The 26,184-nt window shown below is 37.5% G+C and overlaps 2 protein-coding genes across 2 annotated transcripts in view; one reads left to right on the top strand and one right to left on the bottom strand.

Annotated features, from left to right (window-relative positions):
- rrh (retinal pigment epithelium-derived rhodopsin homolog) overlaps positions 1–3,584 on the top strand; it is a 10,681-nt gene extending 7,097 nt beyond the window's left edge. The window contains exons 6-7 of the mRNA XM_057858600.1: positions 322–500; positions 595–3,584. Of these exons, the coding sequence (XP_057714583.1) occupies positions 322–500; positions 595–700 (285 nt within the window). The 3' untranslated portion in view covers positions 701–3,584. The remainder of the gene's footprint in view (positions 1–321; positions 501–594) is intronic.
- Positions 799–26,184, bottom strand: enpep (glutamyl aminopeptidase). Its single transcript, XM_057858598.1, has 20 exons — positions 25,038–26,184; positions 24,312–24,453; positions 23,924–24,058; positions 20,574–20,694; positions 19,739–19,893; positions 15,744–15,857; positions 15,534–15,668; positions 14,099–14,164; positions 13,933–13,998; positions 13,704–13,864; positions 12,914–12,996; positions 12,449–12,585; positions 12,278–12,333; positions 12,039–12,189; positions 8,305–8,378; positions 5,720–5,824; positions 5,443–5,616; positions 4,673–4,813; positions 3,979–4,060; positions 799–1,213 (listed from the first exon to the last, which is right to left on the bottom strand). Exons 1-20 carry the CDS (start codon positions 25,673–25,675, stop codon positions 1,067–1,069), a joined length of 2,883 nt encoding a protein of 960 aa, XP_057714581.1. The 5' UTR covers positions 25,676–26,184; the 3' UTR covers positions 799–1,066.

The raw sequence follows: 26,184 nt of genomic DNA, 5'->3' as shown, positions 1-26,184 counted from the left end.
AGTAAACAAAGGAGCCATTTTGGGGGATTTTTTTTTCCTTTTCTTTAATAAATCAGTTTTTTAGAGGGCTGGAAGTGATCTTCCAGCTCCCAGTTGAAATGGATTGGACACCTATTGGTGCCTGTCAATAGTACGCCTATTGCCGCCAATCGGTGTTATCAATATCAATTTCCCTCTTTAACTATCACAAACCTGGGCAAGCAATTAACAAGTTAAGCTAACTACTACCTTTTGAATAGATGTCCACTGTCATGACCGCTGTCCCTGAAAGGGTTAATTGCAAGAATGACTAAATTGTGTTTTTTTTTTGTTGTCTTACAGATGTCCATTGTGATGATCGTAATGTTCCTCGTGGCCTGGTCTCCATACTCCATGGTGTGTCTGTGGGCATCTTTCGGTGACCCCAGCACAATCCCTGCGCCCATGGCCATCATCGCCCCTCTTTTTGCCAAGTCGTCCACCTTTTACAACCCCTGCATATATGTTATTGCTAACAAAAAGTTTGTTTTTTATTTCTCCATCTAGCTAATTTTTCATGATCAATAATGCACTTCAACAGTGGGGTTAATTTGACTTTTTCTCCCCCACACACAGATTCCGAAGAGCTATCATTGGCATGATCCGGTGTCAAAGCAGACAGCGTGTCACCATTAATACTCAGGTTCCAATGACAACATCTCAACAGCCTCTGGCTCAGTGAGACGACTGCTTTGGTTTCACAACGTGATGCTGTAATTCAGGGAATTAATACACATAATTAGCATCAAATAAATCACTTTCCATTGTGGTGTATATGTTTTATGAGACGGCGCGAAGCTTTCAATGTTTTCAGACATAGGACTGTTGTAACACATTAGTACAAGTGGTAGTATTTGGTTTGTGCCAACTTTACAGGGCTGAAATTTACAAAAAAATCTTACATCATATATTCTATACTGTATACATTTTTAATGGAAAAGATCATTTTAATTCAATATCATCATGTATATTCTAAAATGGATTTCCCTAGGAATATAAGTCTTCACAATGTAAAAATAAATTGACTATTGCTATGTATGTCATTTAGTTAGAGGACATTTCTCTCTAGCCACATTTGTATCTCATTCTCATTCGCTTGGATCCATTTAATGTTATTTTTGACGGTCTCCAGTGCTTGCTGTCTTGGAATCACTCCAGCACCAGCATCAGGAGTGAGACTGAAGAAATGCTCCATCTGCAAGATAAGCACATGGCACATTTAACACTTGCAACACACACACATGAAACACTCCCAACAAAAACACATATCATCTGGTCAAATCTCACTACTTAACTAATGTATGGTATATTTAGAGGGCCATAGGGAGTAAGGGAGTGCCCAAAAAATGGATTATTAGATGCATCGCGATTTGTCACGTGACGATTCGATTACGATTCATAAATGTTCAAAAATGATGATTTTCCCTAATACCGTACTGGCTCGAATATAAGACGGCCCTGATTATAAGACGACCCCCTCTTTTTCAAGACTCAAGTTTGAAAAAAGATTTTTGAACACCAAATTAATTTTTATACAGAAAATAATTACAGTACATCTGAAACAAAGGATTATAACAATATATTTGAGAGAAAAAGCATGTTATTTTGCCTCATTCAAATCTTAATATCTGAAAATTTAAATATGTAAACTAAAGTGCAATCACATTCGTGAATGAATGGCTTCTGGTTTTTGAAATGTAAATAAACCAATCTATTGTGATAGAAAAAAAATTTTTTTTGCAATAGCTGCATTAACCATCAAAGTGAAGTCTAACTGTAATTGTAGTCTTGAAACAAATCTGAATAAGGAAAAACATTGCAATAAAATAATGCAAACTGGTTAAACTTGAGAGTAGCTTAGATCTGCCATGACAGAGCATTGCTTCAATGATATTTGGCGCCATCTAGCGTCGTGAATGGGTATAATGTCTAGACCGCGAATATAAGACGACCCCCACTTTTTCAGTCTTATTTCAATGCAAAAACACCGTCTTATATTCGGACCAATACAGTAACTTTATCATAGCCACTCGTAGCAGAACGGATTTTGAGACACGTCTAGCGCCTTTAACGGATGCACGCACAACGTTATGATGGATGCTGCCTGTTACTGAGCGAGAGATTTACTCCTTTTCAAAAGACTGGAAAATAAATTTGTGTATGAGACAGGCAGGGACCCGGCGGTACCGCTTCTATGCGCAACTTATTTTTTAGAGCGAGAGGGAAAGAGAGATAGTTTGTTGCTCCTTGTCTTTCAATTGTCCAGCAGTAGGTTCAAATCGTGTTAATTGGAAAAAGTCCCTCGTGTTTTGCTAAGTCCCGTGTCTGTCTATCAGAGGTGAGTACGCGAACCCTCTTGTGCTGTTTAGCCTTTATTGTTGTTGTTTTTGAGATGTTACTAGTTAGCGCCGAGCACTATGCTGATTAGCGACTTCGCTAACATGTATTTCCATGTCAAGTTGTGCGTTTTTTGAATTACTCCAGATGCAGAACTTTTAAAACCAGGATTAAGTACAGCGGTAACACTACAAACATGCGAAATAGTACAGAAATCTGTGAAAACAAAGTATAATGGTTAAAAGACGCCTTATTACTTATGACATTTTGTTTCCAGAAAATGTGGAATTCATTCCACCAGTGTAAATTTTATTGTATTGTTGAGAGAGATAGGTACTGTCTTTCAAACAGCTAATGTTTATGCACCTTCTTGTGAAAAAGAGATTCTCAAGGTCAGCTGTGTTTTGTATGGGCATGTTGAGAAATAGGTACTGCCTTTAAAATGGTTAATGTTTTTGCACTTTGTTGTAAAAATAAATAAATAAAGGCAATTTAAGGGCAGCTTTTTATTGTATGGGCATGTTTCCATCGTTCCTGTTGAATCATTTGGATATTTTAAATAAATAATGCACATACAGTAAATTTGTTTGTCTACATTGTAAATGAGTAATGTACGATGCATCGATAATCTTGATAATCGTGATAACCGCGATCTTCGTCAAAACCGTGATCATCGTTCACTAATCGAATCGTAGCACCCTGAATCGTAATCTAATCGAATCGTGGGATGCCTAAGAAGGCACACCCCAAATAGAGAGGTTATTGTATTGGAACCGCCAACAATTCAAGTTTCAGGAACAAAACATGCTATCAAGTGTCATAGTATTTAAACTTGTCAACATATAACTACATAAATGCAGTAAAGGCCAAAACTTTGGACACACTTCATCAATTGTGCGTTTTCTATATTTTCATTACTATTTACATTGTAAATTCTCATTGAAAGTAATAAAAACTATGAATGAACACTTGGAATTATGTACAGTACTTAACAAAGAAAAAGTGAAATAACTGAAAGCAGATGTTATATTCGACTTTCTCTGAAGTATCCACCTTTTGCTCCGATTACTTTTTTGCACACTTTTGGCTCTCTCTCAATGAGCTTTAAGATGCAGTCACCTGAAAAGGTTTTCACTTCACAGGTATGCCTTATCAAGGTTAAGTGGAATTTCTTGTTTTTCACTAGGGTTGGAACCATCATTTGTATTACATTGAATTACATGTATCCAAACTTTGCCCTGTACTGTACAGTATATATTATACAGTATATGATTACTGTATATGCATATCTATCTATTTACAGTGTATCTATAAATCTATTGATATAAATTATATCTATCTATATATATCTATTGCTATTCATTTAGATTATATACTGTACATACATACATACATACATACTGTATAGACCTAGATAGATAGATAGATAGATAGATAGATAGATAGATAGATAGATAGATAGATAGATAGATAGATAGATAGATAGATAGATAGATAGATAGATAGATAGATAGATAGATAGATCAAAGAATTTTTATATTTAGAAATTATTTTGCAACTGTTGCCTGCATTTCTTCACTACAAGTGACACTGATCAAAAATTTGGAAGAGTGACTTCCTGACCTTCCACAGTTGTTGCTCTGTGTTGTAATTAACGGAGAGGCTTTTCAAAAGGCGACCAAGGCTCCTGTCATTGATTGTGTATCTGTAGAAGAAAATAAATTCAGCAAAACAATAAAGGAAGATAACAGCGGGCACGGGAGGTTTTGATAACGTCACATGATCATGGCATTTCAATCGGAAGGGATGACACTGCAAATAAGCTTATGGTCTTCAAGGTGTAGTATGCTGTTTTCAAGCCACAGCATTGGAACTTAGCCTCACTTCACCTTTTTTTCACTGTTTAAATAACACTTCATCTGTTGCAAAGGACAGTCGTTTAATGTTTTATCCAGATAACACCTTTAATCTTTACGAGCTACGACAATGTCGTATTGCAGTGGTAGTTTGAACTGTTGCTGTTTTGCTGTTTTTGATCATTATCCATTGAAGATTTACCACTGCACGCTCAACTGTTTAGACAGCCACCATAGGGTGGAGCATCATCAGCATTTCCATGATGGAAGCAGTTTTCAGATTTTTGCAGTTTCAGCCCCTAAAATGCCATTTTCATCTAAACAACATGGACACTTGGCAAAGGTTTTTCCCCCATTAACGTTGGCACGTAAACGGCCACTTAAATTCATCAACAACCCCAATGAGCAAGCGGTCCAAAAATTGGATGGATTTTGATATATGCCAATGCTGTAGTACTAACCTTTTAACCAGGTATTCCCAGTTGAGTGTAGTCCAGTCCCAGGCCATGCTCTGACCCATCGGGTTATAGGACACGTATCTAACCAGAGTAAACAGATCCTGGCTCCTCACCACACTCTCATCTTTAGAGGCTTCGAGGAGTCTGTTGAAAAAATACTTTTTAGATCAGGTCACTCACTTTGTTCTTCTTCTTGTGGAGGACAACAAACAAAAAATGGCTACTTTTCAGTTATTCGTTGACAGATCAGAATGAAATTTGGTAGGTATATTCTATGGTATAGATGCGCAATGATCCTCTGAGCCTGATTATTTATTTTATGGGTGCCACATGGGGTGGAAGTAGTGTGATGTATGGATTATGATGCAACACATACTGTATATATACTAAATAGAAAATGAATCAAATGAAAACAACAAAACAACAACAAAAACTGAAAATTCAATATTGAATTCAAAATTCAGCAATCCATGTGTATTGTTCGGCTGTGTTTCCAATATTCAATTTTCGGTTTTGGCCAACAATTTTGTTTCCGGTACATACCTACAATTTATATGTACTTACAGTATGTATTACTTCAATTTTATATTCTATGTATATTTGTTAAATGTTAATACAGGCATCAAGAGGTGACTCGTTCACATTAATCAAGTGATTAGTACCTCAATTCTGCTTTTGTTGTAATTTACATGTCTATCAATTTGAGTTTCTGCCATTCACACCGGTATTAGTGATAAACTCATTTCAATTCACAGCAAAAAGAAGGGAAGTACCTCCAAAGAAGTTTTATATCCTGAACAGACGCCAGTCCGTATAGCAACTTGTCCTTTTCCTGTGCCAAGCCGGTATTTTTGTACCTCTCAAACATGATTGTCCACTTTGCCTCATTGCCTGCGTTTTTCATGCCGTAACGATAGACTAACAACCTTAGGTTCACTGGTATATCTCTGGAAATAAAGTAAATCATGTTTTCATTTCTTGTTTTTGAATCATTGGCAATCAAGATTTTGATTTTGATAGCTTCAATTAGGTTTTTATAATGTAACAAACCTGAGAGTTCCATCAATCCATTGGTTAAAAAGGTCTGAGGCGTTATTTAATGCATCCTGATTTCCCATTTGACAAGCAATACTGTGCACAATCTCCCGCAGTAACCTGACAATAAGAACAATAACTCAGTATCAGATAAAGCCACACTTCGTGAGATTAGACTGATCACTTAAGCCATTCATTATGTTACAAATTAATATATAGTGCAAAAAAAATAAAAGGATATTGTGTGTGTGTAGGTATATATATATATATATATATATATATATATATATATATATATATATATATATATATATATATATATATATATATATATATATATATATATATATATATATAGTGGGGCAAATAAGTATTTAATCAACCACTAATTGTGCAAGTTCTCCCACTTGAAAACATTAGAGAGGCCTGTAATTGTCAACATGGGTAAACCTCAACCATGAGAGACAGAATGTGAAAAAAAAAAACAGAAAATCACATTGTTTGATTTTTAAAGAATGTATTTGCAAATCGTGGTGGAAAATAAGTATTTGGTCAATACCAAAAGTTCATCTCAATACTTTGTTATGTACCCTTTGTTGGCAATAACGGAGGCCAAACGTTTTCTGTAACTCTTCACGAGCTTTTCACACACAGTTGCTGGTATTTTGGCCCATTCCTCCATGCAGATCTCCTCTACAGCAGTGATGTTTTGGGGCTGTTGTTGGGCAACACGGACTTTCAACTCCCTCCACAGATTTTCGATAGGGTTGAGATCTGGAGACTGGCTAGGCCACTCCAGGACCTTGAAATGCTTCTTACAAAGCCACTCCTTTGTTGCCCTGGCTGTGTGTTTGGGATCAGTCATGCTGAAAGACTCAGCCACGTCTCATCTTCAATGCCCTTGCTGATGGAAGGAGATTTTCAGTCAAAATCTCTTGATACATGGCCCCATTCATTCTTTCCTTTACACAGATCAGTCGTCCTGGTCCCTTTGCAGACAAACAGCCCCAAAGCATGATGTTTCCACCCCCATGCTTCACAGTGGGTATGGAGTTCTTCGGATGCAATTCAGTATTCTTTCTTCTCGAAACATGAGAACCTGTGTTTCTGCCAAAAAGTTCTATTTTGGTTTCATCTGACCATAACACATTCTCCCAGTCCTCTTCTGGATCATCCAAATGCCCTCTAGCGAACCGCAGACGGGCCTGGACGTGTACTTTCTTCAGCAGGGGGACACGTCTGGCAGGGCAGGATTTGAGTCCCTGGCGGTTGTCCCGTTCTTGTTATCATTTTGACACCATGGGGTGAGATCTTGCACGGAGCCCCAGATCGAGGGACATTATCAGTGGTCTTGTATGTCTTCCATTTTCTAATAATTGCTCCCACAGTTGATTTCTTTACACCAAGCGTTTTACCTATTGCAGATTCAGTCTTCCCAGCCTGGTGCAGGTCTACAATTTTGTCTCTGGTGTCCTTCGACAGCTCTTTGGTCTTGGCCATAGTGGAGTTTGGAGTGTGACTGACTGAGGTTGTGGACAGGTGTCTTTTATACCGATAATGAGCTAAAACAGATGCCATTAATACAGGTAACGAGTGGAGCCTCGTTAGACCTCGTTAGAAAAAGTTTGACCTCTTTGACAGCCAGAAATCTTGCTTGTTTTTTAGGTGACCAAATACTTATTTTCCACTCTAATTTGGAAACACATTCTTTAAAAATCAAACAATGTGATTTTCTGTTGTTTTTTTTTCACATTCTGTCTCTCATGGTTGAGGTTTACCCAAGTTGACAATTACAGGCCTCTCTAATCTTTTCAAGTAGGAGAACTTGCGCAATTGGTGGTTGACTAAATACTTATTTGCCCCACTGTATGTATAGATGTAAGTAAGAGTACATAAGAGTACGTCAGGGTACAGTCATCACGGTTTGCATTGCATTAATTCAGCAAGCTCGTTCCGCCCCCCCCCCCCCAGAAACGTGCATTTGAACCAGAGCTAACTATCCATACTGATGACATCAGTTTGTCAGCCAATTGAACGGACAACTGGAGTCAAGGCTGGTTTGCTTCGCGCATGCGCACATCGACACGAGTCGACTGTCTCGTCGGACTCAGATACACACACTGGAAGAACTCCGTGGAACTCCGTGGAATAAATAAATAACAAATATTGGTTGAAACAGATTACGCTACACAAGCACTTTATTAGGCTTGTTGTTAACACTTGTGTATGTAAATCTGACGTTAGTAGATTGTTTTCTTCTTGGAGATGCGTGTGTAGCAGCATGGCAGGGTTTTTTTTTTTTCTAACATAGAGGTTTGACAGTTGCCGTCATATTTTCTGAATCAAAGCACCGTTCTTCCCCCGAATTTTATACAAGAACGGCTGTAAATATGAACATAATATATATGTGTTTTTGTGTTAGGGCTGTGACTCGATTAAAAAAGTTAATCTAATTAATTGGTGACTTTGTAATTAATTAATCTTGATAAATCTTGATGAATTTTGCTTGAACAATACTATTTGCCCCAAAACTATCATTTTAAACAATTGAAATAAATATACCCAGGTGCAAATATTGTGATAAAAAAAGCTCAGCTAACCTGTTTGTTTGTGTTCCGACATCATCCCATCCTAGTTCAGATGAAATTTTTTTTACATGACTACGGAACAGTTTCTGCAGAAGAAAGAGAGTTTTATTAAAACAGACAAACAATTCAACATGGTAATTCATTTACCTGCCCAGTGCCAATTCAATTTTTCATTGCTTGAGGCCATAACATATACTGTAGTAGTCTCTCCAGATGTTAGTTAAAATGTATATACTGTAAATAGTGCTGTGCAATATAATACAGTGGTACCTCGACAGATAATCACATCGACACACGATCCGTTCAACATCTGACGTAAAATTTGACTCGTCAACTTTAATAATAGAAAAATATGAGCATGGTGTGTGTGTGAGTGAACTGGCTTGACAATATGGCCGGACTCCTTTCACCTCCATTCACCAGTCTCTATAAGTTAATATCACAATTAAAACACAGGTTTTTAATCATTAATTTCAGGATGTGTGCAACACAACACGGCTACTGTCCACCGTAGCCCACTCTACCGCACCTCTCTCTCTTGTCAGTCACACGGTGCATTCAGGAACAACATGCACAACTTAACTGCCACATAAGAATCTGATTCGTTACATTACTATAATTATTGTTATTACGTATTTGTTTTGGTCTGTGTACAGTGGTATGAAAAAGTATCTGAACCTTTTGGAATTTTTCACATTTCTGCATAAAATTACCATCAAATGTGATCTGATCTTTGTCAAAATCACACTGATGTAAAAACTGTCTACTTTAACTAAAACCACCCAAACATTTATACGTTTTCATATTATAATGAGGATAGCATGCAAACAATGAGAGAAGGGGGAAAATAAGTAAGTGAACCCTCTGCCTAAGGAGACTTAAAGAGTAACTGAAACCAATTTTTACCAAACAATTTAAGTCAGGTGTGCGCCCAATCACTCATGAGTGGTTTAAAGCTGCCCTGCCCACTATAAAACACACACCTGGTAAGAATTGTCATGATGAGAAGCATTGTCTGATGTGCATCATGGCTCGGTCAAAAGAGCTGTCTAAAGACCTGCGATCAAGGATTGTTGCTTTGTACAAAGCTGGGAAAGGATACACAACCATCTCTAAAAGTCTGGATGTTCATCAATCAACAGTCAGAAAAGTTGTCCACAAATGGAGAGAGTTTGGCACTGTTTCTTCTCTCCCAACGAGTGGCTGTCCACCAAAGATGACGCCAAAAGTTCAGCGGAGAATACTTAAAGAGATCTAAAAAGAACCCTAGCGTGTCTGCTAAAGACATAGAGAAATCACTGGCACAGTCCAATATCTCTGTGCACACATCAACTATATGTGTTAGGTTTTGTGTTTGTTTTCTCCTACTGTGACTTGTCCCTGTGATTGCCCATTGATTTCACCTGATGTGCCTTCTCCTAGTCTATCCTCCTGTGCTCACCTGTTCCTTGTTATCTCGTTACCCCTTGTCTACGTGTGTGTATATAAGCTCCCATTTTCTGTTCATTCCTTGTTGCGTCATTGTCTATGTCAATGTCAATGTCTTTATGCCAGTGTCCATTCTTGCCCGTTCCTACGTCACAGCCCTCGTTTTTCTCTGCCTCAGTAAGTTTTTGATACCCAGCCTTTTGTTAGTAACCTGAGTTTTGTTTGCTACTGTGTTTTTTCACATCACATCAGTTTTGGTTTGTACTTTGTTTTTCTGTCGGCATTAATTAAATTACTTTTGCACCGCCTTTTTGACTCGCTTCCTTTTCCCTGCACTTGGGTCCACACACCACCTGCCTGCCCCGCGTCCCTGACAATATGTTTAAATATGGCCAAGAATGGTATTCATGAGAGGACTCCACGGAGGAAGCCACTGCAGTCTAAAAAAACAACAACATTGTTGCTCGTTTAATGTTTGCAAAAAGGCACTTGGACACTCCACAGAGGTTTCGGCAAAATATTTTGTGGACTGATGAAACCAAAGTTGAATTGTTTGGGAGTAACACACAACGTCATGAGTGGAGGAAAAATGGAACACGTCACTAACATCAACACCTCATCTCCACAGTGAAGCATTGTGGAAGCAGCGTCATGATTTGGGGCTGTTTTGCTCACTCAGAGCCTGGACAATTTGCAATCATTAATGGAAGAATGAATTCAAAAGTTTATCAGGATTTTTTGCAGGAAAACCTTAGGCCAGACAGTGTCAGACAGTTGAAGCTAAAAAGAGGATGGATGCTGCAACAAGACAATGATCGACAACACAGAAGTAAATCCACTTCAGAAGGGTTTCAAAAAACAAAATACATGTTCTGGAGAGGCCAAGTCAAAGTCCAGACTTGAACCCCATTGAGATGCTGTGACATGACCCAAAGACAGCAATTCATGCCAGACATCCCAGGAATCTGACTGAACTACTGCAGTTTTGTAAAGAAGAATGGGCCAAAATTAGTCCTGATCGATGTGCCAGACTGATCTGCAGCTACAGGAAGTGTCTGGTGGAAGTTATTACTGCCAAAGGGGGGTGGGGACAAAATAATAAATGTGATGGTTCACTTACTTATTTTTTCCCCTTCTGTCATTTATTGTTTGCATACTATCCTCATTAAAATATGAAAACCTATAAATGTTTGGGTGGTTTTAGTTAAAGCAGTTTTTTCATCTGTGTGATTTTTGACAAAGGTCAGATCACAGGTTCAGATACTTTTTCATACCATTGTAATTGCTATTTGTAATTTTACCAGCAGTATATATTAAGGATTTCGCGTAGGTTTTTGGGCTGTGGCACAAATTAATCGAATTATCATGTATTCTTACGAAGAATTCCCTCTCTACATACAACGATTTTGATTTACAAACTAGTTCCTGGAACAAATTAAATTCGTATGTAGAGGTACCTTCATATATAGGCTATAGTGATATCATTAATAGTAAATTAATTAATATTACTATTGGAGCAAATTGTGTCTGTGTTCTCTGTGGATCATGTGTTGCTATTTTAAATTGTCTTGCATGCATTACTCACATATAGTTGGCAGGGGGAGTAAGATATGGACATCTTGAGACAAATTTGTTGTACAGTGATCCCTCGCTACTTCACGCTTCAAACCTTAGCACCCTCAATCCATCGCAGTTTTTTTTTTTTTTTTTTTTTAATTAAAAATGAATAAATAAATAGAGTATTTTAAAATGTTAAGATATATGCATGTATACATGTACAAATCATTGTTTTCTTATATATACTGTGTATATACAGCATATACTGTATATATTTAATTTATATCATAATTTTACATTTGCAGTGCTTTAAAAAATTTATTACTACATACATATAAGTCTTTTTTTAACTATACTTTGGGGTGAAAAGGTAAATACATCTTAATGTATCTCTTTCCAATGAAAAATCTAAACAATACATGAATACATGTTTTTTTTTTTTAATGTAAATAAGCTGCGCCTCCACTTCGATTATTTTCAATTTTTTACAGGGGGTGGGTGGTCCCCATTAACCGCGAAAAACGAGGGAATACTGTACTACTATTTTATCTCAAATATTGGGCTCCATGTGCTGGCCAAAATGTGCATTGCAGGAACAGGTCTATTTATGTTGATAATGACAATACATTTTTAAAAGGTCGATAGAGAGTTTTATGTCGTTTTGGCGGTGTGTATATTGTCATATCACAAAGCACTAACTGTAAATATTAACAATGTTTACAATTATATTAAATGCAAAAAAACTGATTTTGTTGACTCACCTGAAACTTTGGATAGAGAGCATCATTTCCTGATAGCATGTCCCGAACATAGGCAATAGAGGAGGCTACACGGTCCCACACAATGTAATAAGTCTCGTTATTTAGATACATTGTAAGGTTGAAGGCATTGCCATAATCTATCTTGTCTGCCCTGAGATCAAATTAAAGATTTTGAAATTACATACTGTATCGGTCATGAACGTTGTGTTCGAATAGTTTAACTTTGATTGATCCTTTACCTCGCTAGAGCAAAGACATCATCAATGTAGCTTGCGCGATCAGCGGCATCAAACTCCTGTTTGAGAAACAAACGGACAAAAGTAAAGCTACATTATTGCAACATAAATAGTGTACATGTTATGTAAAGTATGTAAAATTACACAATGTTATGTCAAATTATGTCAATGTACCAAGTGAGTGTCTTGAAGCTGTTCGCTAATGGTGTTCCACATCTGGTCATCATGGTTAACTCGATAGAATCCTATATGATCATTGTTGATCTTCAGCAAACCGTCTTCTGAAGGTGAGTAGTTCTTTAGGATGTGCTCTGAAAAAAATGTCAAGTTAAACACATTGATCCCAGATACTCTCATGACATTGGATGATCGGTAAAAAAAAAAAAAAAAAAACTGGATGGGTTTTGGATAGGCCGTTTGTATGTGCAAGTTCTGCTTATACTGTTTTAGGTTTTGTCCAGGTTCTGCAGCTTTTTTTCATCGACCAAAATTACTTGAGTTAATGGGAGACTTATTGCTTTTAGTTGTGAATTTGAGGCTGTTTACAGAACGCATGGACCCTTCAATTGAGTTACACTCCCGGCAGAGCATAAAGTGCAATCACATGGATATGATGATGAACCAAGAAAAGTATCTTACCTGCGCTAGACATGTTGAACAAGTCTGACATGTTCTTATTGCTCTTCACAGAATGCCACTTGATTGGGATGGTCCATTTGTAACTGTGGTAAGAAAATGGGCAAAAATGCAAGCTGAACTAAGGCAACAGTAATTCTTCCAAATACTATTTCTTCATACATGTATAAATATTTTTTTTTTTCTCTTTTTATTCATTTATTTATTTTGAATTTAGGATTTTCAATTTTTAGTCGTATTTTTCAATTCCTATATTTTTAAAATAAAACATTAATAAAAGGATAAGATAAAATGATAATAAAAAAAAACATACAGAAGAATTAAAAAATATATACAGTATATACATATATACTTATTTTTTAATCAATAAAAATAAAAAAGGAGAAATTTGTTAATAAAGATCTCCTTTTATTTAAAAGGAAAAATGTTATTTAATATTTTAAATGTTTTGTTTTTTAGTGATTATTATTTATGTATTATTGTATATATTATTTATTTTTATGTATTTATTTATTTTTATATTTTTTTGTATATTTTCTGTATTTTCTTGTATTTCTTCTTAATTTTCAAAAATCATTAAATTTAGGATTTTTTTTTTTTTTTGTATATTTCAATTAAATTTTCTTTAGTTTTCTTTTGTTGTTGTTGTTGTTGTTATCATTATTATTTTAATGCCGCTATTTCAGTATTCCCCCAATTCTTTTTAAATGCATTTTTGTTTAATGCATATTCAGGCATCAAAAGGTTGGGCAGGTATAGTAAAAAAATTCAAGAAACTCTTTGTATGTCCTACCCAAGGGGTGAAGGAGGTTGGTTGGCGTCAGCATTGGGATCCAGGAGGAAACGACTTTGCTTCAATTTTGCCTCTGTATTTGTGAAAGTCAAGTCCACCACTGGATAACCCATCTGCTTTGTCCAAGTCTCCATTACCTCTCCAACTGGAAACCCGCTAGCCTATCCAGTGGACAATGCATTTGCAGTCATTTAATTCAAGCCACAGACATATGGTAGATCAAACATACATCGGCTAGAGAATCCCAGAAGTTGCTGGTTTTAGCGTTCTTGAAGTAATAGTCTTTTAAATATTTCTGAAAAAAAAAGGAGAATAAAGTATTGAGTGACCCATACTCAAAGACAGTTGGAATTATAGTATGTAAAGCATGCAGTCTCTGAACTTTTGCTACCTACCCGACAGCCATCTCTAAACAGATCTTTACCCATCCAGTCCTCCAGCATCCTGAGGATGGAAGCGCCCTGGACAAAAAAAAAAGGTTGAAAAATCGGTTTTACTTTAACCCGCTCAGAGACATTGGTCATTATAGTGGACAGCGATTCAAAAGTTGACACTTAACCCTTTCAAGCACAAATTATGATGTATTTCTTTATTTTTAAAATTTATTCACTGAACTCATTGGCTGCCATTGACAGCGCTATTGGACGTCTAGCACCGGCAATAGCACTGAAACATCCCTCCGTGAAGCTGGCCCCCCATCAAACGCAATTTTTTATAAAAATGATGTCAATCGTTTGTGCTACGTTTGTGCTGTAAAAGGTTTCGTTTGTGCTGCTATCGTTTTAAAGATATTTACAATTCTTTTATAGTTAAATTTGAGGTCAAACAGCCCCCCCATTATGATAAAAAATGGCTAAAAATGGTGTCAGTTGTTTATGCTTCGTTTGTGTTGCTATTATTTTTTAGATATTCAAAGCGTGACTTGAGTGGACTGCAAGTCACGTCATCACACAAAATTAATATCTCAAGCCCCTCATTTACTGCAAAATGGACCCGAAGGGGTGCCATTTGTTTGTGCTAGGTTTGCGCTAGTTGTCGCTCCGTCAGCCACGGGAGTTGGATACAGAAAAGCTGCGAGTGACGAATTTAATATCTCAATATCTCAAAAACGATAGCAGCACAAACTAGCACAAACGTAGCATAAACGAATGGCACCATTTTGGGTCCATTTTGTAATAAATGAGTCGCTGTGTGACGTCATCACTCGAAATCAATATCTCAATACCTCAGAAACAATAGCAGCACAAAAAAAACTTTTTACAGCACAAACCAGCACAAACTATTGACCCATTTTTAATCAAAATAGGGGACTGGTTGACCTCAGATTGACCTATAAAATAATTGTTAGAATCTCAAAAACGATAGCAGCACAAACAATTTTTTTTTTCAGCACAAACCTAGCACAAACAAATAACATAATTTTTGTTCAAATTTGCGTCTGATGGGGGGCCAACTTCACGGAGGTCTGTAACATGAGCATTCATAGTTAGTCTTCGCAGTTTAAGTGAATTGGACATCTATCGTCGTCAGTGGTAGGCAATGAATTAAACAGTATGGAAAAAAAGTATTGGGGCTGTAATCAAAGTGGATTTCTGTCTTATTAATTTGTTTTATTTACTTATTAATTAATTATTGTTTTTTTTCTAATATAGTATTAATTTATATATGTATTCAAGATTATTAAGATAAGTCAAAAACATAATAATGATTAATAATACAAAATAAATATTGCTAATATTTAGATTTTTTATTTTTTTTCTTTATAAAAGCAAGGCAAGTCATACTTCGTGCATAAAAGGGTTAAATTAATTTCCAGTGATATAGTCAAACCTTGCTGTATGATATAGAATCGAACACTGATGTGATTTCCGCGGGAGTCGACACATTAACAATAATCGGATGGGACGATAGGAGAGCGTCGTCCACCATGACAGGAAGCACATCACTGATGATCATGATGTCTCGCTGCATACCAAATGGGGACAAGTTTTAGTATAGTGATGACCTAAAAGTGGCCTGTTTTTCTTGTGTAAAATCTACCATTCCCCAGGTGGGCTCTGCTTTCTCCACACCGATGTACTCAAAGAAGCTGGCAAAGCCTTCATTAAGCCAGAGATCGTCCCACCAATCCATAGTCACAATATTCCCAAACCACTGCAAAAAGAAATTTGTCATTAGCACATTCGCTGCCATTGACGGTCATAGATGAACCAGAGTTGCTTTAAAAATTAGCTGTTTTTACTTTGACCACACATTACTTTTGTGTATTAAAGCCAGGGGCATAGGTTTGCATAGGGACAGTAGGGACATAACATTATCAACTTTACAGGACGCTCAAATTGTCCCCACCAACTTTTAAGCGACCTTATTTGCATTAGATAATGACTTCAGTTATATAGGTAATTTAGATTACCTTCCCATATGTTGTAAGGATAGAATTGACCCAACCATTATAAAGTAAATTACAGTATGTCCATTATGTTCAGACTTACATTCATGCATAGCATTAAACTACGTGAATTTATTAACCTGCAAAACCTTATTTGCATTAAATAATGACTTCAGTTATATAGGTAATTTATATTTACCTTCCCCTATGTTGTATGGATAGAATTGACCCTACCAATATTAAGTGAATTATGTTCATTATGTTCAGACTTACATTTACATATTTTCACTTGCTGAATGTGCCAGTCATTTTTTTCCCTCAAATGCACGTTTGATTTGCTGATGACCCCCCCCCACACACACACACACACACACACAAACACACATGCACTCACAGCCCGGACAGATATACAACATGTCGACAACATGCCGCCTCCTCCGCTCCCCTTTGAAGAGGAGGGAATCTTTTTTTTGGCAAGCAGCAGCCACTGTAAGTAATGTAAAAAGACGTCAATGCAGTGGAGGTGGGGAACATTACATTAATTTAGAAAACTGAAAGTCCGACCTACATGAGAGATAGCATAACATTAAACTGTGTGAATTTCCAGAGTGTGCGCAGTATTTTTGAACCAAACAAGAGCACACAGAAAAGAGCACTGCCCATATGAAGAGCTAAGATGAAGAAATATGACGACGCGTATGTAGTGTTTGGTTTTGACTTTTAATACAGTGGGAGGCGAAGAAAGACCAGTCTTTTTACTGTGTCTAAAAATGTTTCCAGCGGACAGCAGGAAGTCTAATGAATTAAGATGTCACTTAAAGACATTAGACCAGGGGTGTCCAAACTTTTTGCAAAGGGGGCCTTATTTGGTGTGGTAAAAATATGGGGGGCCGACATTGGTTGACGTTTTTCGCGTAGAACAATATATTTAAGCAAATTTTAGCAAGCCATTCTGTGTATCACATTTCGCAATCTCGCAACTAGCCTTTGTGGCGTTCTCTTTCGACTCTCAGGCTCTTGAGAAATACTGCTGCTGCGAAATTAAACTAGCTTCAAGTTGCTTCAATTTCTCGCTGCATATCTTCCCTATAATCTTGTCGTACATGTCAGCGAGTCTTGTTTGGTAATATCGCCTCAGATTGAACTCTTTAAAAACAGCGACTGTCTCTTTGCAAATGAGGCAGACACAGTTGTTGCATATTTTAGAGAAGAAATAGTCCAATTTCCACCTATCCTTGAACCGTCGGCCGTCGCAGTCAACTTTCTTTTTTTGCTGATTTTTCGCCATTTTAGAAAATTGGAAGTAAAGGGTCACATGGGATATGTTGCTGAGAGTGCTGCTGCCTTTTAGTGGGTAAATGCAGTACTGCTGAACAATTTATTAAGTCTGTGTGCGGGCCGGATGTTATTGATTTTATGACAGAGGCTGGGGGGCCAGATGAAATTTGACCACGGGCCGCATTTGGCACCTGGGCCGGACTTTGGACATGTCTGCATTAGACCCTAATCACATTAAGCTGCTTCATTTTTGTTTTCTGCGAAAACGTGCTTAAGATTACCAACAATCGTCCCGCTTTGTCTGTGTTACATCAGTAAACCCGCAAGCACTGTTAGATTCATATAAGGTGGCATACCAAGTTGTTCAGTGCAAAATAACCCCACACCATAACAAAGGAGCTGATACTGGCTGCAGCAAAAATAAAAATTGTCCCTCTGTCCATCGACACGGTCGCTTTGTTCTATAAATTGTTCGTCATATTGTCCTCATGAGTAAATGTTGCTAATCAATTTGAATTTATTATTTAGTGATTTTATTAAATTTTATTTTTCAGTATCAAATGGCCAAAAAAATGTTTGTTTGAGTGTAATTTTACAGTTTGGATGTGACTTTTTTTTTTTTAATTCAGGCAAATTGATGCGCTTTAAGTCTTTTCTTTTACAAACACAACATTACTTTATTACAATACTTTATTGTAAGTTGATCTATATTACTTGTTTTATCTAATATTAAAAAGGACACAATGTTATCCAGAGGTGTACTTATAATAATATTCTTATAGACAAATGATACAATTCATAGTGGTGGCAGAAAGTTGGGGGGGCGTTTAAGTCTTCCTGGGGAGGGCGTAACAGAAAATAATTGAGAAGCATCTAGTAGCATTTTTTTTTTGCATTCCTGGATAGTTAGGAGATTAATAACAAGTTTGTATTTATTGCGTATGTTAAAATAATTTAGGTTATGTTTGAATAATGTAATTTAAATCTTCAAATTAAATCCAGACATTTATTCTGGAAGTTTTCAAAATGTTTCTTTAGTAGTTTCGAAAACAAAGGTTTGAATCGAATGGTGTATCACCTGAACCAATACATATGAAAGTTAGTATGTGCCTTGATCATTTAGCCTATCAATTAATTAGGTACATTTTCGTGAGAAACGTAGCCCTGAGCCCTGTTCACAGACTCATTATGGTCTTATTAATGTCCCGTACCTAAAAAAAGTGTACATGTAGGTTATGCTGTTATATCATCCCAACCAATTTTGAGACCAAACCTACAACCTTGATTACAACTTACCACTCTCAAACTAAGGAAAGACAACAACAGCCTACTGTTCATTCGGCTTGAACGTTTTTTATTTATTTATTATTATTATTATTTTTTTTTTAGTAAATTAACACATCGGCTGCCATTGATTATGATATGATGCCATTGGACTAGCATGTATTGGTGTCAAGTCTTAAATTAGCTTATTTCCCAACGGAGTTTGATCAGTCTACAGTTTTCTTGTCACAAAGTATGTTACTTTTAACTTTTAATGAGTTAAGACTCTGAACATATACAATGGACTTTCTTCTTCAAAGCATAAATACATTGTCACTGTCTGAATACGTTTAGATATGTAATCAGGGGCGTTAGCAAAAATCTGACAACTAAAATTAGATTGTCATCAACCTTCTGATTATCTTACAACATTGTAATTTACCGGGTGAAGATTTATTGTTTATTGTCTTTAAGGCGTTATGTCGTCAAGTACGAGCATTTGTGTGTGTTTTTTTTTTTTTTTAATTGACTCACTGATGCTTTCTCCCGTATCTTTGAAGAGTTCATAAAAGTTTACTACAGTACTCCCAATCTTAGCGTAACTGTTATCTAGGAAATACATACTCATAGATCTGCTGACAAAGCGCTTGTAGGGCAATTGTCTTTTACAAACCTGCTCATCCTCGTGACAATGGCATTGTAAATTGAGGACCGAAATGAATGAAGTAAGCACTTTGAATGATCTTGTGTTGTATTGTGCTATACAAATAAATTTGCCTTGCATTGTCCAAAATACAGAGGATATGCATCGTATCTCATTAACTTCCATCGACAGCTAAATACATCAAACCCATGTTGTTGCCAAATTACCTTTGCAGATTAGAGGTTTGTCACGGACCATTTTCTTTACCTTCCACAACAGATTTTCAATTGGATTGACTGCCAACCCCTCTCAGTCCAACTGGCAATCAATGGCCATGAACCACATAGATAGTACATACCATGTAATGTACATAGAACATTTCTTTGTATATGTAATAAAAGATATCAATTTTACCAATAAATAAACAAATATTTTTTTTAAAAATTGATTAAAAACCATTACCTGGTGTACCAGCTCATGGGCAATAACACTTGCAACTCTCTGCTTATTATATGAGGATGATTGGTTGCTATCGTACAGTAAGTTGGTCTCCCTGTAGGTGATGAGTCCCCAGTTTTCCATTGCACCAGTGCCAAAGTCAGGGATAGCTATTTTATCTAGAAAAAAAACAAATTGAAACTGCCTGTAATTATTGCATACAAAAAAATATATAGATATTAAAAAATACGAGTAGAACTGCTATTAGAACAGTTGTTATTGTCATTGCATATGTAACTAACACAGAGGAATGAAATGTAATTTCAGTTACAAGATGCCCAAGAAGCTTGCCACTCTGGTCATTGTTGTTTTTCTTCTTCTTGTGGACACTAATTTTGAAGTTCTACTACCCTGTCATCCGTGAAGCAATCAAGTTGAAACTTGGCCGCTATGTAGCATAAGTCAGTATTTATCAATCCTCGGAGCCGGATTTTTTTTTTTTTTTTCTATATCTGTGCCATTGATGGTGCAAAACGTCCAATTCATTTTGACTGGGAGGCCCAGTCAAAATGAATTGATGAATGAATCAGTTGCAGCCAATGAGTTAACATAAACACTACAGTATTCTAGTGGAGAATGTTGGTCCAGTGGAGAATTCTGATAGGATTCCTTTTTAAAATTATACATTGATTCATGGCGGGAGCAAATCAATAACCTATTGAGATACAAAGTATCGAGTTATATCACCATATCAATATATTGTCACATCTTTATCATTGAAAGCCAGATATTTTTCTAAGGCAGTGAGTAGTAACCAAATATGATGATGAAGTAATAAAGTAGTAAAAAAAATTGTTACCCAGTTTTGAGATGGAGTAGTTCATATTGAAGTATTCCTCAAAGTAGTCAAAAATGACTTTAGTTGTGTCTGCTGCATATTCGGCGGTTGGTAACTGACTTGGTTGCGTGTAAATTCTCAACTGGAAAGTAAAAATAAATGGCATTATAGAGTGTCTTTGTAGTAAAATCAGTAGATATTTAAGTGGAAATAAATGTAGAAACTAGTGTTGCACCGGTACCGATACTCGCTTAAGAAGGTGCCCAGATATGACATAAAAATGCAAGCATTGGTATCGGCTAATAACGCGCCAATGCTGCGTAATATCTACTCTTCGAGATTTAGGAGCCATTTACATGGTGACGTGCCGAGAATACGTCAAATCTTATGTTTGCATTTATATGGCTCCATCTTGATTCCGTCTCCATTCGAACGATGTCGCAATTCCGCGTGAAAACAATGTAGTATTCATGCCAGGCCCTTGGGGGCAGTGCAGTTTTACAAGGCGAAAGCCAATGATGCGCTTCCTTAACAACAACCTCCTCAGCCCGAAGACAACATACCCGCCTACTCCAAGCAATGGCGTCCACAGGGTTTTTTCTTTTGCTACAAAAGGCACAAAAATGTGAACATTAAATATATTTAAAGTACAAATATTAAAAAAACTTTAAATCAAAGCCATTAAATTAATGTTTGCTGTTTTGAATGTTTAGTAGCAGTGTGCGAGTGCTGGCGTAATCAGAGCGAGAGCTTTCCATTTATATCATTCCACTTTGGAGGCTGAAATCAAAAGTTTGCGTCTTCGTCTTCTGTTCGGCGTCACTATTTAAAGGCGAGGCCATTCCGCAACACAATTGTTGCGTCTTGGTGTCGCAGCATCACCATGTAAACGGCCCCTTAGTTTCGAACTGCCAGTCGACCTTCCCAACATGGCCGTCAGCTACGCACGCCTCCAAAGTGTTTTTTAATGCTGCCTTCATGTGTTGTCGCAATTATAGTAAATACCACTTGTTGAGTCAAAAATGGCATGTGAACCTCAGGTCGCATTTTGTACTGGAGAGCTGGGATTTTATGATGATACCCAAGTTTCCGAGATGAGACGACCTTGTATTTTTCAAAATAGAGGAGTTGTGAATGATAAGAAACTACTGTAGGTATACACTTTATAAGACGATTTATCATCGTTTTGACGCCAGACATAATATAGGGTACATATTTATACAAATCTTATTTTTTTAGGCAAGTGTTTTCTCAAATGTTCAGTTACATACAAAAAAGTACTTTTTACATTACATTCTCCTCTTGTTGTAGGAGATGACTGAATAGCTCTAAAACAGTTTTGCCAATGCAACAAGACCATTATGTTGTTTTTGCTACAACAACAAAAGCACATAAAAAGGAAGTCCTCGTAATTAACAATCAGCGAGTGGTGAAGTTTATCTTTCCCAGAGCATGTGAAGGCAGCAGTTTTTAATCTGGTAGCTGCTGTCGAATGTCTTTGTTTCACTGCCATATTTTTGATGTATGGGTCTATACCAGGGTTGGGCAAACCGGTTCTCAAGGGCCACAGTGGGTGCTGGTTTTTGTTACAACTGAACCAGCACAGGCAGTTTAACCAATGAGAGGTCCGGGGAAACAAAAAGCACCTGACTGCAATCATCTGATTGCACTTGTAAAACACCAGATTGGTGAAAAGTTGTCCTCTTGATGGGTCGCAAAGAAAACCCGTATCCACTGCGGCCCTCGTGGAATAGCTTGCCCACCCCTGGTCTATGCAGGAATTTAAAGGATGGATAAATGGTCATGTTAAATGATAATACCAGTCAGGACTTTTAAGTTTTGTGAGCAATGACATTGGCATATATGAAGATGTTTACTTTGTTAGGAGGGAAAACTGCCAAAACAAAGGCTAGCAAACTTGTGTCCTCTGCAAGTTTAAGTGATGAGCTAAGCTATCGTACTAATGTGGTAAAATGGCACTGACTGGAATTAATATGAGTAGACTATCAGGCTTGATACTTTCATGGTGGATAAAGGTACGCATTAAATGGTAATTCCAGTCATGATTTGAAGTTTTATGAACACTGACAAGGATATAAGCATCTATAAAAATGTTAGATTTGTTAGAAGGAGGAAAATCTGGCAAACGTAGGCTAGCAAACATTTGTCCTCTACTAGCATAAGTGATTAGCACACAGTCTAAGCTAACGTGCTAATGTGTTAGAATGGCACTGACTGAACTTAATAAAAGTATCAGGCTTGATATCAAATTGAGCCAATATTATTTTTATTTATTTTTTCTAACCATTTTGGCCTTTGAGAGCATTTAAAGAAACACTTGGTAATTTTTCAGTTTTGGTCTATTTTAGCGATGTCTGTGGACAAATGTGGTAGTGTTTTGCCTTAAGGAAGACTGCGTTTCCAATGAGGACCAGTGCTGCATTTCCCATGAGGACCAACACACCCGCAAAGTGTCGTAAAAATCCTCAATCAATTAATCAAAAATCAATCTCCCGGTCGCCTGCAGATGGATTAAATTATTAAACTATTAAAATTTCTGTTTCCAGCGACTGTGGGAATGATGAATAGTAATAAGGTAATCAACCCAGTTCTGGCTAAACAATGCCTTATGACATTTAGCAACAGTGTGGCTAAGTGTGGCTACCCCCCACACCATCCCACCCGATCTCGTCAGCGCTGACGCCACACTAAGCGACAAGGTGGAGGGGGGCTCGCTGCCATAACCGGCTTTTTTTTCCTCCTCAGACAAAACTTTTTATCCCTTTTGTCGCTCTGCCATCTTTGCAGAATTCGCGCGAAAGCGTTCGCATCGACTTCCGTCTTTATAATGAATGGGGGTAGGGGGAACTGATGTATACCGTAAAGCAATCAGTACATTTGTATTTTGTTTTTTTGTTTTGTTTTTTTGTGGTAGGGTTCCTGCCACCCTTCTCAAAGTCAATTAGTGTCGGTGAAGGTGATAAGACCCCCTCAAGATATAAAAGAGCTGTCGTTCCACTAGTTGTCAGTCATCATACTATCACAAATATTATGGAAATGTTTCATTTTTTGTTGAAAAGCTACCTAATGTTGCTTTGTCATGTTTTCGAAGAGTTCATTCATTTATTTTCACAAAGTTTGTTAAGTAGTGTCTGACCAAGACATGATAGCAATTATGTTTTTACATTCAAGTAAATATGCAGTAATTTAGTACTTATACTGGGGAGAAAAAATAGTATGTTTTAAAAAAAAAAAAAAACGTTTCAGCATCTGCCGACACTACACAGCTGGGTAGTGAAATCGGTATCGGGAGCCAAAAGATGGTATCGGTGCAACAGTCTTTTACTGTAAAGCGGTGACGGAAAACTCACAGGAATTCCTCTGGCAGATTTTCTCTCCACATGCTTGAACTGGTGCACGGCAAAACATACTAAATAAGTACTCATTGGAACGGACTTTTGGAAAGCGGTCCTCTTTTTATTGCCAGACAGAAGTTCAGGGGCACTCTGAACAAACAATGGAAACAAGTAATAAGGTTAATGCACATGTCACTAAGTCTCTAAAGCTGGGTACATCCCCTTGCCCCACAAAACGAAGCAGAAGATGAATACCTCTGTGTTAGTATTCACAGTGTTCACCCATTTCAGTTTAGCGTGTAAATTATGCTATTTCTTCTACTCTACCCTTCTCTATTCTCCCACAGTATGTTTAGCAATGTAGGATATTCTTTGGAGAGATCGTTGCAACTACGATACATACCTCAAGTGGCATGTTGGACAGAGCTTCATAATTATCATCATGAATGATGGTGATTTTATAGGTGGCCTTTTTGTTTGGTTCATCAAAGCAGGGAAAGGATTTCCTGGCATCTGTTGGTTCATGATCAGTCGCGGCAATCTTTCTGATAGAACAAATTAAAGTGTAGCTCAGTTCATTCATGCTTCTCAAATAAAAAAGAGTGATCGTCTACCTCCGTCAATGGCACTGAAAGAAATTGACAAAGTTTGCGATACGCTTTGTCAGACCTAATCAAAAACTATGTGGATTAGGGAAATAGGACTCTATGATGCTGTATGCCGCCAAATGCTAGGATGGATATTCACTGTTAGGTACACCGAGGGGGACACTACGCTAGCGCTGATTAGCTGTTTTCAACCAGCACTCAGAGGACTTTATTTCCCAGGAAGGCTCCATCTGATGTTTGATCCCATTACAGAAGAACAGTTGCTTTGATTTAAAGAGAAGGGATTGCCTCAGTGTGCTGCAAGAAAGCTGCTGTGCTAGGGCTACAACTGAAAGTCATTAGTCCTGAGTATATCAGATGTTATGGCAGGCATTTTTAAGAGATTATTTGCCCCCTCCCAGTGTAACTGGACGTGGATGTCTAGTGCCGTCAATGGCAGGCAATAAGTTAACAAGGAAGTGACCTACATCTCACACAATTTCTCCAGAAATTTAGCTTCGTACATAAAATATCAGACTTACTTGGTGACTCCAGCTTCAGTGTAAATAACTCTATAAAATCCCACCAGGGATCCATTCAGCCACCCTTGAAAATCCAAACTGAGCACATACACTTCCCCAGGACCAGTTTTACGTAGCTCCTCTGCAGCCTCCACCACCACATATTCCTGCGGCTCATATTCAAAGCAACTCTCAATTGACACATGCTTCTGCACACCCTGCCTGCCCAGCAACTTCAATCTGGGCTTTTCAGTGACAAAAGTCTCTCTGATATGGAGCCATAGATGACGTGTCGGCTTGCTGACTTCTAATTGAATCTCCACTGTGCCCTTGTAAGTATCATCCATGAGGTCTGGTTCCAGCAGCAAGTCGTAATGGATCGGTTTGACATAGTCGGGCAGACGGAAGTTCTTCCAATCACCGCTACTGTCAGTAGAAGGTTTGCAGGGCCCTCTGCTAGGTTCAGGAGTCTGTGTCGGGTCTGCCGTAGGTGCTGGTGGAGACTCTGTGGCCGTTGAGGTCGCCTCAGGCCTCGAGAGACCCACCCCAAGACCCACTGCCAAAGAGCAGACAACTACGGTAATACAAATAATGACTACATGCTTGCCACGGATGCAGTAATGCTTCTTGCCCTCCTCCAAGTCCATATTTTTCACCATCACGACCAAGCGAAGCACAAATAGGTTGCAATTTTTTCCAGTTCAGCTGAAGCTGAAGTAGTGTGTTGGTGTAAATTGATCTTGGGTCGGCCTCTGTGGTGAGAAGTTTACTGAGGGGAAAGAATCCCACAGCGGCAAGACATTCTCCTCGTAGAAGTAGGAAACGCCTCCTTACGTAAATCAGCAATCAGCCAGTCAGTCAAAAGCTGAACTTTGTGTGTGTGGCTTTGCAGAAACAATGTTGAACCCTTTGAACATAAACTTAACAGCATTCTGAATGTTTTATTGCAGTTGCAAAACGCTCCTCTTGATCATCAACTGAGGGGATCAAAAAGGTTACTGTTTGTTCTATACTAGAATGCACTGTGTACTGTACAGTACTGTATTGTGATGAGGTGACTACTGTACTACTATTATATACCTGAATATTTTAGTATAAATAAAACCCAAAAAAAGCACTAGAAAATTATACAAGTTAAAACAATGCAATGATCTTTTTTATCACCTAC

This window comes from Corythoichthys intestinalis, chromosome 15 (assembly GCF_030265065.1).
Source record: "Corythoichthys intestinalis isolate RoL2023-P3 chromosome 15, ASM3026506v1, whole genome shotgun sequence".
NCBI lineage: Eukaryota > Metazoa > Chordata > Actinopteri > Syngnathiformes > Syngnathidae > Corythoichthys > Corythoichthys intestinalis.
The sequence above is the reverse complement of the archived record's forward strand: the minus strand, read 5'-3'. Positions and strand labels throughout refer to the sequence as shown.